General features: G+C 37.3%; 1 protein-coding gene across 1 annotated transcript; it reads left to right on the top strand.

Annotated features, from left to right (window-relative positions):
• The first annotated feature begins 939 nt into the window (after window positions 1-939).
• Window positions 940-1365, top strand: LOC130471498 (uncharacterized). The gene has a single exon (XM_056841677.1). It carries the CDS (start codon window positions 940-942, stop codon window positions 1363-1365), a length of 426 nt encoding a protein of 141 aa, XP_056697655.1.
• Window positions 1366-12906: the final 11541 nt, after the last annotated feature.

Raw genomic sequence — 12906 nt, 5'->3', positions numbered from 1 at the left:
ATCTAACACAGACGGGCCTATCAATGATTCGTTTCCTGACGATCATCTATTCTCTGTGTCTACTCAATCCCCATGGTATGCGGACTTTGCGAACTATTGTGTTGGTGGCTCCCATCCTCCGGAGTTGACATATCAACAACGTAAGAGATTCTACCATGATGCTAAGCGGTATTTTTGGGATGATCCACATTTTTATCGGAAGTGTGCCGATGGTATGTTTCGTAGGTGTGTAGCAGATTGGGATACCCACGGGGTTCTTAAGCATTGCCACAGTTTACCTTCTAGTGGCCATCTTGGTGCTATTCCGACCGCCCATCGAACTCTTCAAAGTGGTTTCTATTGGCCTTCTATATTCAAGGATGCTCGTTTCTTTTGCAATGCATGTGATGAATGTCAACGAACGGGCAACGTTTCGAAAAGGCAAGAGCTACCACAGACCAGAATTCTTGAGGTTGAGCCATTTGATGTATGGGGCATTGATTTTATGGGACCGTTCCCTTCTTCATGTGGGAATCGGTACATCTTGGTTGCCGTTGATTATGTTACAAAGTGGGTGAAGCTATTGCATCGCCAACCAACGACTCTAACTTCGTAAAGAAGCTTTTCAAGAAAATCATCTTTCCGCGCTTTGGAGTCCCAAGGGTCGTGATTAGTGATGGGGGTTCCCATTTTCATCAAAGGACTTTTAAGGCTCTTCTGAAGAAGCACGGAGTTACTCAAAAGGTTGGCATGGCTTATCATCCTCAAACGAGTGGCCAAGTTGAAGTTTCTAATCGACAAATCAAGAGAATTCTCGAAAAAATGGTCAACAAGTCTCGAAAAGATTGGTAGTTGAAGTTGGATGACACATTGTGGGCGTTACGCACGGCCTACAAGACTCTGTTGGGGACAATTCCGTATAGGTTGGTGTATGGCAAAGCTTGTCATCTACCAGTTGAAATGGAATATCTCTCTAATTGGGCCGTCAAGGAGATCAATATGGATTTAGAAGCGGCCGGTGAAGCGAGACTTCTTCAATTGAATGAGCTAGATGAACTTCGGTTTGAAGCTTACAAGAATCATAGGCTCTATAAGGAGCAAACGAAGAAGTTTCATGATAAGATGATTCAAAAACGGGAGTTCAACATCGGTGATAAGGTCTTGCTTTATAATTCACGACTACGGCTTTTTCCAGGAAAGCTTAAGTCTAGATGGTCCGGACCTTTTACTATCACCGAAGTCAAGGAACATAGAGCTATTGAGGTTGCTAGTGAAAATGGCACCAAGTTCAAAGTGAACGGTCAACGTTTGAAGCTATACACTGAAGGAGTGTTTATTGGAAAATTGGAGACGATCTATCTCTCCGATCCACCCACCGACGCTTGACTATTGAGGTTTGGAGTCAAGCTAATGACTTAAAACGAGCGCTTATCGGGAGGCAACCCGATTTTTAACTCTTTTTCTTTTCAATTTTTTCATTTATTTCTATTTTTAATCTAATTTATTTTATTTATTAGGTTATTTTACAGGAAAAAAAAAATTATAAACAACAAAAGAACAAAAATATTTTATTTGATTTCACTTGAATTCGTCTTCTTATTTATTTTTGTTTATTTTTCGTATTTTTATGTCATTTCTAGATTAGTTTTTTCGTTCATCGTAATTATTCATTTATTTTTGCGTGTTTTAATTTTTACTAACGATTCTAATTTTTATTTTAGTGGTGTTTGATTTTTTTAGATGTCTAGGTGCAAGATCGAGTTAATTCCGGAAACTTTGATGCATCGACAAGCCGCAAGCTCGCGAAACCCAGCGCCTGCCCAGCGTGCGCGCTGGCCTATATCCACTCCAATGGAGAGCCACTGCCTTGCCCGCTGGCAATCCAGCGTGAGCGCTGGACTTGTCCCATTGCGCGTTCTCTCGCCAGCGAGCGAGCACTCGTTACCAGCGAGCGATATCTCGCGCCCTGCCAGCCCGCAACACCTGCTCTTCTTCGTGCACGATCCTCGCGCGCAGCAAATCTCCCAGCGAGCGCTGGCTCGATGCCAGCGAGAGAGCTCGCGCAACAACTCTCGCAGCCAGCGATCGACCACTCGATGCCATCGATCGAGCTCCCTGCGCTACGCCCAGGCCTGCCAACCCGCCCTCGCGCACTCGATGCTCGCAGCTCCCAGCGAGCGCTGGCTCGACGCCAGCGAGAGAGCTCGCGCAACCATGCCTGCCAGCCCACCCTCATGCCTCACCTCACTCGACACCCCTCGCCCACATACCAGCCCACCCAAACAAAATACTCTCACTCTCTTGCCTCACGCAACAGCCCACCCCCAACCTCTCTCTCACCATCGCGCACCAACACTAACCATCACCCAACCTCCCACCGGCAGCCACCACCACAAACCACCGGCGGTCGGCGACCACCCCCTGTTGCCGGCGCCGCCCCAACCCAATCACCCACCCTCAAAAATCCTTCACCTTTTTCCCACTTTAACACCATAAACCCTAGACTTAATGAATTTGGGGGTTTTTGTTTCTCATGGTTGGAGTTCAAATTGGCTGAATTGTGAACTTCATAAGGGTCATAGGAGGAGATTTACATCAATTTCATGCTCTATTCATCACCAAATTGGTAGTAAGATTCGAATTACTCCCTCTATTTTACTCTTTGACATTATTCAAGAATTTCTATGCTTATGGTTAAACTGAATTACATGAATTACTTGATTGTCAATTGAAATTGATTAAGGGACAAATTGCTTCATTGTGAATTCTGGTTTCATTGATTTGATTGTTGCTTGGAGTACCGGAGTTTTGATTTACTAGGATTATTGGCATTGTTGATTGCGGTGACACTTATCACAGATTTCATACACCATGACACCACCAAGACGCTCAAATCCTAAGCGTAATGCCACTAAACCAACTGCACCCAAACCTGCCACATTCAAAAAGCCACCCACCCCAAAACCCCCACCACCAAAAGTCACCCCACCCATATTACCACCACCCTTACAAGCCCCCACACCCATAATACCACCACCACCACCACATCTAAATCCTGAGCTTCGCCAACAATCTTTGCTAGCCGCCTTGTACAAAAGACCGGTCCGTTCTACACTTTTCTACTCCATAGATGCGGCTACCAAATTGGGACTTCATTCTAGTATTGACGAACTTCTTTCTGGTTCGTCTTGGGAGAAATTTCTTGGTATTACTGAGCTTACTTTTGCAGATTGGACTTATGAATTCCTAGCTTCCTTTGAGTTTAAAGGAGAGCCCTCAAAGATGTATTTTAAACTTGGTGGTGTAGCTCGTGAATTGACTGTCGATGAGGTAAATGATATATTTGGATGGGAGAAAGGATGCATAATTGATTCATACGGGTTCAACACCTTCTTGGATGACAAGATAGGTGAGGATGGTACACCTTGTGATCTCTCCCACTTTTGGTTTCGAATAACTGGAAAAAAGGATTGGAATCCCGGCCATAGCAAGTGTGGCTCGATCATCAATCCCTCCCTCAGATTACTCCATCGGGTGATTAAGAGTGTCTTCTACCCTAAAAAGGAGATGAATCAAGTCACCACATGTGACCTCAGACACTTATTGGCTTTCACTATTGAAAGGACCCCGGACCTTCCTACGATTGAGTATGGTTCTTTCTTGGTCTCAGCTTTTCATACTGCTCGTAACAGAGATGTTGGAGATATCCATTGTGGCGGTTTTATCACTTGTATTGCCAAGCATTTTGGGTTGTCAACTGAGGGCAAGAAGCCGGTTTCATCGAAAAACTATTTGCTTGATATTAAGTCATTGGGTCGTTTTGGTTGGCTCAAAGAGACAGGAGATCGTTATGTTTGGAACGTGAAACGAGGGGGACACCGCCTGGCCGACTCCCCTTATGCCTATCTCCCGTGTTCTCGAGCGGATCTCACTACCTCGGGATGTTTGACATTCTCACATGACTTTCGACGATCGGGGAGCCGGACGGCGGACTCCGCGCGTCCACCCCCCGGACCCTCAGTGAGTACCCCTGCGTCTCCCATTGCTGCTACCCTCGAGGGTCCGGCATCACCTACTCCTGTTACTGGCTCTGTACCACTTGAGCACCAGCTGGGAGCCTTTGTTTCTCTTTGCGAATCTTTTCATACTGCTGTCTTTGAGCGTCTCTCTGCTCTTGACGACCAGGTTGCCTCTTTGCGACAGGATGTTTCCACCATTCTTGCACGGCTTCCAGCTCCTGCCCCGGCTCTTGCTGAGTGAGTCGTTCCTTTTCTCTTTCCCTTGCATTACTACGTATTGTCGCAGTGGGGTCACTGCATCATTCTAGCTTGGGGGAGGGATATCCTATCCTTTATTGCTTTCTTAGTGTACTTTTTATCGCTTTCATAGGTGTTTTACGCTTTGTACCACCCATTAGGGGTGGGAGTTTACGTGCAACGAAAAAAATGTACTGCTTTCCTAGTATTATTGATTAGTTTAGTTGTTTTTCTTTACTTGCATTCATACTTCTTTATACCCTGCATAGTGTATTTGACTTTCAAACCATGTTCGGACTTTATTTGACTCTCTGGAGCTTCTCTTGAACTTAGTTATGATTCTGAAATTCAGTCGGTTGTGCTATACATTGATAACTGCTTGGCATTGTGTGAACCAATTGAATGGTATGCGGTAAGATGTTGGTCTCGTGTCAAGAATAGCTAGCCAATTACCTTGTATGTCACCTTACTATGTGTTTGCGTGATTGATGTGACTTGTTATCGTATGATTTTGGCTTGAGATTCATTAGTAGTTTAGTTGCAACTCACGCATGCCGCGTATGACAGAGGCCATTCTCTTAGGAAGCCTTCAGACGAATTTAGAAACATCAGTTCCTGCCTTTCATACCCATGTTGTAGCCTTGTCCGTTTATTCTTTTAACTCCACAAAATTGAGCCCTATTAGCCCCGTTGGTTACTTGTCCCAAGTCTAGCTTGGGGGAGCTTCGGTGTTCGTAATGGTTTCGTTGATGTTGATTGATTGGCACACTAAGCCAATAGTTTGTGGTTCGAGGCTATGTTTGGATTTGTGGTTCGGATATGGTGTATATTATTGTTGGCACCCAAGCTTGTAACAGTTAGCATTAGATTTATCTATGTACTTTCGATTTCATTCTTTAGTTTCATTTTCAAAAAAAAAAAAAAGAAAAAAAAAGAAAAAAAAAAGGAAAAAGAAGAAAATCAAAGAAAAATCAAAAATACGTTTTTCGTTTTTGTATATAGTTTGAAGGCAAGGAAAGGGGATTGAACAAAGATCATTGACATTATATTATGTTTTTCCCCTTGGTCATATATAACTTGGTTGATTGTTCGGGTTTCATGGTTCGATGGAGTTGGATTTTCGGCATTATCACGCCGACGCATATAGTTCACATTTGCTCCCCAAGTTGGACCTTACTCTCACTTTTTCCCAAATTATATCCTACCCTTCCTTTTCACCTAGCCCCATTACAAGCTTATTATAAAGACCTCTTGATCGGCATGTTTGTTTTGTGAATGAGCGAAAATTATTTCTTGCTATTGTCATCTTACCCCGCGTTGCATCATATATTCATATTCTACAAGGTATGCGGTGACTAGCTTGATTGAGAACGGTTTGTGGCTAAGCTTGGTTGTTTCAATTGTGGATCATGATGCTTTGTGGTTCTATTTGTATCCGAGCTAAATTTCTGTCTTAATAACTTTGTTTGATTGTTTGCCCGAGAGTTGAGTAGGTTTGTTCAGGTTCAATGAAAGTCATGTGCGTCTCATTTCTTTGTTTTCGGTCTAGTGTTGCTTGGGGACAAGCAACAGTTTAGCTTGGGGGAATTTGATGAATCATATTTATATAGGGTATTCTAGGCTCATTTAGGTTGTATTTCTAGGCATTCGTCTCATTTTAGTTGCATTTAGAGTCATAATTGCATAAGTCGTCGTTATTGTACTCTATTACGCTTCGTTTGTGTTTTTTTGATATTTCAGGTGATTTTACAATCATTTGGGTGCTTTTGGAGTGTTTGGAGGTGGATCGAATGATCACCGGATGGTTTAAGTCGGAGACGAAGTGTTTGATCGGAGAATTGAGTTTTCCGGGGATGATTAACTCGATGTATCGCTTGTGCATAGCCTCGCAAGATCCCTCGTTGGCTCGCAAGATCCCTCGTTGGCTCGCAAGACATCTATCGTAGGCTCGCTACATCTATCGTTGGCTCGCTACATCTATCGTCGTGCCTCATCGCTTCATGGTTGCTAGCTTCACTAGGCCAGCGAGGGATGGCTCGCAAGCTCCCTCGCTGCCTCGTTGATCGTCGCCTTGGCCTGCTATGCATCTCACTAGGCCAGCGAGGGATGGCTCGCTAGCTCCCTCGCTGCCTCGTTGCTCGTCGCCTTGGCCTGCTATGCATCTCACTAGGCCAGCGAGGGATGGCTCGCTAGCTCCCTCGCTGCCTCGTTGCTCGTCGCCTTGTCTTGCTGCACTTCACTAGGCCAGCGAGGGATGGCTCGCTAGCTCCCTCGCTGACTATAGCTTCGTCGCTTAGCTTGCTACACACACGCGCATGGCAGCGAGGGATGGCTCGCTAGCTCCCTCGCTGCTCTACTTTCTTGCTAGTCGCTGCCCATGCCTCGCCATCTATCTTCCCGTGTGCGCGGCTCGTGCTCGAGTTTGGCTGCCACGTCATCGCTCCATCAACCAATCATCGACGACTTTTATTTTTTATTTTCATATTTATTTATTTATTTTATTTTAGAAAATAGATGCATATAAATACTCAAGGGAACTAATTTATTTCCCTCATGTTATTTTTTCCTTAGAATTCTTTTGAACGCTTAGTTTTATTTTTTTCTCTATTCACATTATTGAGCCCTAGTTCATTCCATTCAATTAATCAATATCGAGGTATTTTCATAATTCTTCTTGCTTCTCTTGCTTTGAATTATCGTTTCTTATTATTGTTCATTATGAAATTCATTGTTAATTCATATTTCTTGCTTTGAATTATCGTTTCTTATTATTGTTCATTATGAAATTCATTGTTAATTCATATTTCATGCTTGTTAATTCAATTATGAGCGAGTAGTTTTATTCTAGGGCTAAGTAAGGGAAGCCATGTTTATACCATGATTGATATGCATTAAAGTTCGTTAATTTATAGATTATGATTAAGTAATTCCAATTGATTTGTTCTTAATCGTTGATTTATGTTATCGGCCAATTTCATGGATTAATTATCTAGCTAATAGGAATTAGAATCGAAAGATCGTGTTTTTAGAGGCTTTGTACAATTGGCAATTCCGATTATGTTAGCGACCGTACTGCATATGTTGAATTGAAAGTATTAAGACCCAACCGTAGGATTAGCATGTACTTTAATTACTCGGCCTAGTTTATTCGTTGTCGAATTGAATTGTGTTATTGGATTGGTATAAGCATGGTGAACCGAACAGACGCCCTAGACCTTTAATTCATTGATAAATTACGCATTTTTATTATTGTTTTAGCTTTACTAGTTAATACTCAAAAACAACTTTCGTTACTGAAATAGTTCGTATAATTGGGCAAAAACTAATAGAACTTGTCTCCCTGTGGGATCGACCCGTATTTGCTAAGTATCTGCTAACAACAGACACCGTGCACTTGCGGTATCACTTTTTAACTCATCAGATATATACGTTATATTAGTGAGTGGGTCATCGGCTATATGAAAATCAAAAGGTCTCACTAGAAAATACCACTTATTTCCGTAGCCCCACTGTAGAAATAAGGACGTAAGGTTATGTCCCAACAAATTAACACACGACAAGACTCAATGCGGAGTAGTAGATGTAATCACCCGTCTTTAAGGCTCATGTGACTACGTGATTATAAAATCCGTACAGCTAAATAAATACCGCATAATTAACCATCTAATTTGTATTAACCCATACTTGTACATGTATGTACAAACGCGAATAATCAAGGGAAAAGTTTCAAAATCCATCGTTATATGCGACATTACGCAACGCTAAAATATTTTCTTACGTTACTAATAACCTCGTTTTTTTTAACAAAAAAATTTCATCAAAAATAAATTAATGGTTTCATTAGAGTCTTTTTATTAAATATCACTCTTTTAGAAACATTGATAATTATTTATGTCGGAAATTTTATTTCATCAGTTTAATTCTAATTTGGTATAATTTACCAAAACAAACAAATAAAACGAAAATAGTAAAATAAATAGTAACATAATCTTTTTTAAATCTTGTATTAAATTTATGTCATGATTACAAAATATTTATATTTATTACAAAATCTTTTACAATTAATTTTATTTTCAAAAATTATTATAAAATTACATTTTTTTTTTCTATAAATAGCAACAAAAATTTAACTTCAAAACACAACATTTTCAAAAAACAAGCAAATTTCTGAAAATCTTTCTAAGTGAGTTTTAAAAAAAGTTAGTAGAGTTTTCATTAAAAAAAAAAAAAAGGTTCTTATAAAAAAAATAGCTTAATTGTCTTAAGTATTTTATGTAATTTGTGAGAATTTTCCTTTCATCAAAAACACAAAAAAACAAAAAAATATAAGTAATTAAGAAATTTTTATCTTACAAAAAAAAGATCAGTATTGTTAATTAAAGTATAAAAAAGGGTTATATTCATCATTACACCAAAGGTTAAAATAGCTACTTGCGGATCAAGGTACATTTTCTCAATCCTTAATCTAATTTATTCTGATTATTATTGTGGACTAACATATTTGTTTCCATGTGACATTACGAAAAGGATTTATCAAGATATTAGGTGCTAATTTGCCCTAAATCTATGATAATCTTTTATTAGCAACTGATCCTATTGGTGAAGTTTTTAGGGCCGGTGAGATTTGAGAGTTATGTGTTTAATATTATCTGCACTTTTATTGTTTGGATGATTAAATTTTAGTTCAAATTATTTTATCAAAAAACATGAATGATATTGTGCATAAAATTGATTAATAAGATAATGACAATAATAATTTCGTCCAAATAATTTTAATTTTTAAACAAACTTTATATAATATCATAAAGATATTAATTTAAGTCGAAGTTTGCAAAAAGAATCAAGTCAAAATCACTCCCCTACCAAAAGTTATGTACTTTTTAGCTAAAAACAATTAAAAGACAAAAACGATATGCACGACTTCAGAAAACGTCATTTTCATACTATCTCGGTTCATTTTCAGTCAAACACTCCTAAATATGAATTAAAGTACATAAGAAGATCTTTCCAACCATATATGACTTGAAATTTTCGGAGATTTATAGAATAAACGACGAATATTTTCGTGTTAACTATCTAAATAAGATTAGTTACTTAAACCACAAAAATAAATTAACTTAATCTAAGATTTATAAAAAATTCTTGAAACACCATTGAAAGTAAATAGTATTGCCTTCCTAATGGTCTAAAATTTACCTCAGTTAAATATTTTTTATATATAAATTTTCTTAACTAAAAGTTAATTATTAAATACTAATTAAGAAAAATCTAAATTTTCCTTTCCAAAAATTATAAAATATTAAAATGAAACAGAGGATATAATGTCTTATAAAAGTCTGTTGCACCCTCGTAAAAGTTTTCTATAAAACTTTAAGTTAATAAAAAGTAACAGAGATGACTTCATAAACAAGTTAAATCTTGTAGGAGCTTATAAACAACATAGATGACTTCAGAAACAAGTGAAGAAACGTTAAAACTTTTAAATCTTGTAAGAGTTTATAGATAACAGAGATGACTTTAGAAAAAGTAAAGAAAGTTTTTCAAATCTTTAAATTGTGTAACAGTTAGCAAAAATGTTATAAAACAACTTTACTCAATCCCATAATAATAAATATGCAATTTAATCAGTTTTGTGCACAATATCAAGTTTATTTTTGCCGAATTTAATCTTGTCAATGTATGGAGTGTGAAACATCTTGCTTGCTTGATCAATTAAGTCATAATGCATTTTAACGCATGATAATGGCCTTATTTCAAATTTGAGGTGTTAGGTTGACTTATCGATCATATAAGGTATTGAGATAATCCATCTCCATAAAAAACCCTTATTCACTATAAAATTCCGGTGGATTAAATCATAATTATATATGATTGAATAGTCGATTGTCCCTTTTATTTGGCGATGAGGCCTAGACGGATGTCTTACTTTGTTTCGTCAATTCCATTAGCCCAAACACAAAACCAAAAATAATCCCTCAATTACCCTCATGATTATAATTTTCTCAAAATACAATTATCAAAGAGAACCCCTAACAATTTACTATAGAAAACCATTTTGATCCATTCAAGCCGCCAACCAGGGTGCACATTTTCGTTGAAACCGTCTTATTCAGAAGACCTTTATGGTAATCACTAATCAGTATGATTTCCTCAACCCTAAGTGGATCATTTTGATTCTTAAAGCGAATTGATTAAGGATCACAGAAACCTTATCCCAAGCAAAATAAAACCCAATATCATTATCCCCGAACCCAAGTGGAATTGGCCATTTAAAGTGAGACATTCGTCCGAACTACGATGGTTTTGATCCGAGAGTGGATTCAAATCCCATGATGATCGGTACGTAGTGCAACTTCAATGCTCAAACCTATCATGCGTTAATAATCTTGTCTTGGCTTAATGAAACCCCTTTTTAGTATGCTTGCATGTGTATGACAACGTGAAACCTATGTGTTTTTTTTTTAATCTAAATTCTCAAATAGCCATATGTCAAATCAACTAGATATAAGTCAGAGTAAGATCCTATTCTTTAGAATAGAAGAGAAGCCGAGTTCCAGACATTCGATTCTCTTAACCTAGACCCCGAACCCGAATTTTTGATTTCAAAAGATCAGTTTTCAAAGAGGAAAATGCCTTTATTTTATTGAGTTATTAATCATTTTCGAAATTGCTTTCTCTAAACTTTTTTATAAATGGTTTTACAAAATCCGTTCCCTGTTCGGATAAAAATAGGGTGGCGACTCTAAACCTTTTATAAACAGTCTGAACAGACTCTCATGTAGGATTCTCAAGGTAAATAATAGTCGGTCGAGAATCAGGTCCTACAGTCTGGCGACTCCACTGGGGAGATTTTTTTTTATTATGAGTGGTCTACACCTAAAATGACTTATATCTAGAAATCATTATGGCTACCCCTGTTATTTATTTTTCTATATAGCATGTTTATGTGAATTTATGTGTGTATGGGAATGCTTATGTGAAAACGGTCCGCACACACGCACATTTTTTATTACCCATTTTCTATATTAGGTCGATACCTCTGCCTACTGGTATGGTCGGATTTAGATAACAAATTAATGAATTAAGGACGTAAACCTTCCTCCGTGCGCTACTGCAAACGGTTGAGTAGGAGCGTCCACCCCCGGTGTTCACAATGGAAGTGATACGGGGCCACTTGACTAATATTTCCCTTGAATTGAAATTACCCCGTCATTATCGTTTAGGACACATGGACCGAACGCATGCTTGATCCTAACAATGTTTCATATTCGTCATTCATGATAAGTAAAAATCTTGCATATTTTTGTTTTTTTTTTAAAAAAAAAAAAACAATTTCAAAATTTTTATCTCAAATATTACCCTTTCCAATTGTTTTACCAAGGAATTGTTACGATAAAATAATTTCTCTTGGATTTAACAAAAAGAAAAAAATATTTTTTTTACAAAAAAAAAATCCTACAAAATACTTAAAAAATCCAAGTTTCTGCACATATAAAATAAATAATTCGATAAATTCCACAAATCCAATAACAAATGGCAAATTAATGTTTTAATAAGATCAAAATCCTACAAACACCGAAATTTCAACCAATCCAAATTCCCAATAGAAGAACGAATTACCAATAAATTAACGCTAACCCAAAAGTGTATAAAAGCTTATACATAACTCTTCTTAGAGAAGTTCATTAACTACCTGCCAAAACGACATGAGTCTTTCACTACAAGAAAAATGACCTTTTACAACAGGACTACATTTGTTGGTAAAACCCAATTATTTGTTGGTAAAAGCCTTTACCAACAGATAAAAAAGTGTTGGCAGACTGTTGGTAAAAACTCCGTTGCTAAAACTATTACCAACAGATAATCAAGATCTGTTGGTATTTGATCATTTATACCAACAATAATTCATTGTTGTAACTTGTGTTGGTAATACTTATACCAACAGTTAATTAAATATTGGCATAGGTTTCACCAACACATATAATTACCATTGGGAAAACTTTCACCAACACACTTTTGTCCGTTGGTATTGATTATTATCAACCTACTATTTATCTCAAATCGACTTTTACTATAAAAATAAATAAATAAATAAATATATATATATATATATATATATATATATATATATATATATATATATATATATATATATATATATATATATATATTATAACTCATAACAGTTTCAAAAATCATATTATTATATATATACTTCTTCAACATACATATTGTTCAAAAGACTCTACGCCACAACTTCAAAGATTACTCCAAATATTACAAAGTAGATACTTTTTCTTACAAGCACAATATTAATACGTAACCAAACAAATGTATGTACATGTGAGGCTTAGGAAGGATTACCACATCAACCAACAAACCCAAACCAAAAAATTAGAGTCCTACAAAACCAAACTCAGCCAAAAACAAATCATAAGAACTACAATCGGTTGTAAGCCTTATCTTATAGCTACTGGTATTCTTCCTCACCTACACCATTGGCCATTAGACATTTTCTTATTCGTTTCCTCGTCGTACCTACCTTCATTAATTTTTCTCGTCTTCATTTGATGCTTCTGGCATACCCTACAAGTTTCATAAATCAATTAAATTTTAAGTAGGTTTACAAAATCTTAAAACAAGCTAATAACATGTAGTCTATCACTAACCT

The sequence above is a fragment of the Spinacia oleracea genome, chromosome 4 (assembly GCF_020520425.1).
Source record: "Spinacia oleracea cultivar Varoflay chromosome 4, BTI_SOV_V1, whole genome shotgun sequence".
In the NCBI taxonomy this organism is placed as follows: Eukaryota; Viridiplantae; Streptophyta; class Magnoliopsida; order Caryophyllales; family Amaranthaceae; genus Spinacia; species Spinacia oleracea.
The sequence above is the reverse complement of the archived record's forward strand: the minus strand, read 5'-3'. Positions and strand labels throughout refer to the sequence as shown.

Bases quoted from the DNA above. Each gene is read 5' to 3' on its own strand.
- LOC130471498 (XM_056841677.1), top strand. From the start codon at position 940: ATGGAATATCTCTCTAATTGGGCCGTCAAGGAGATCAATATGGATTTA.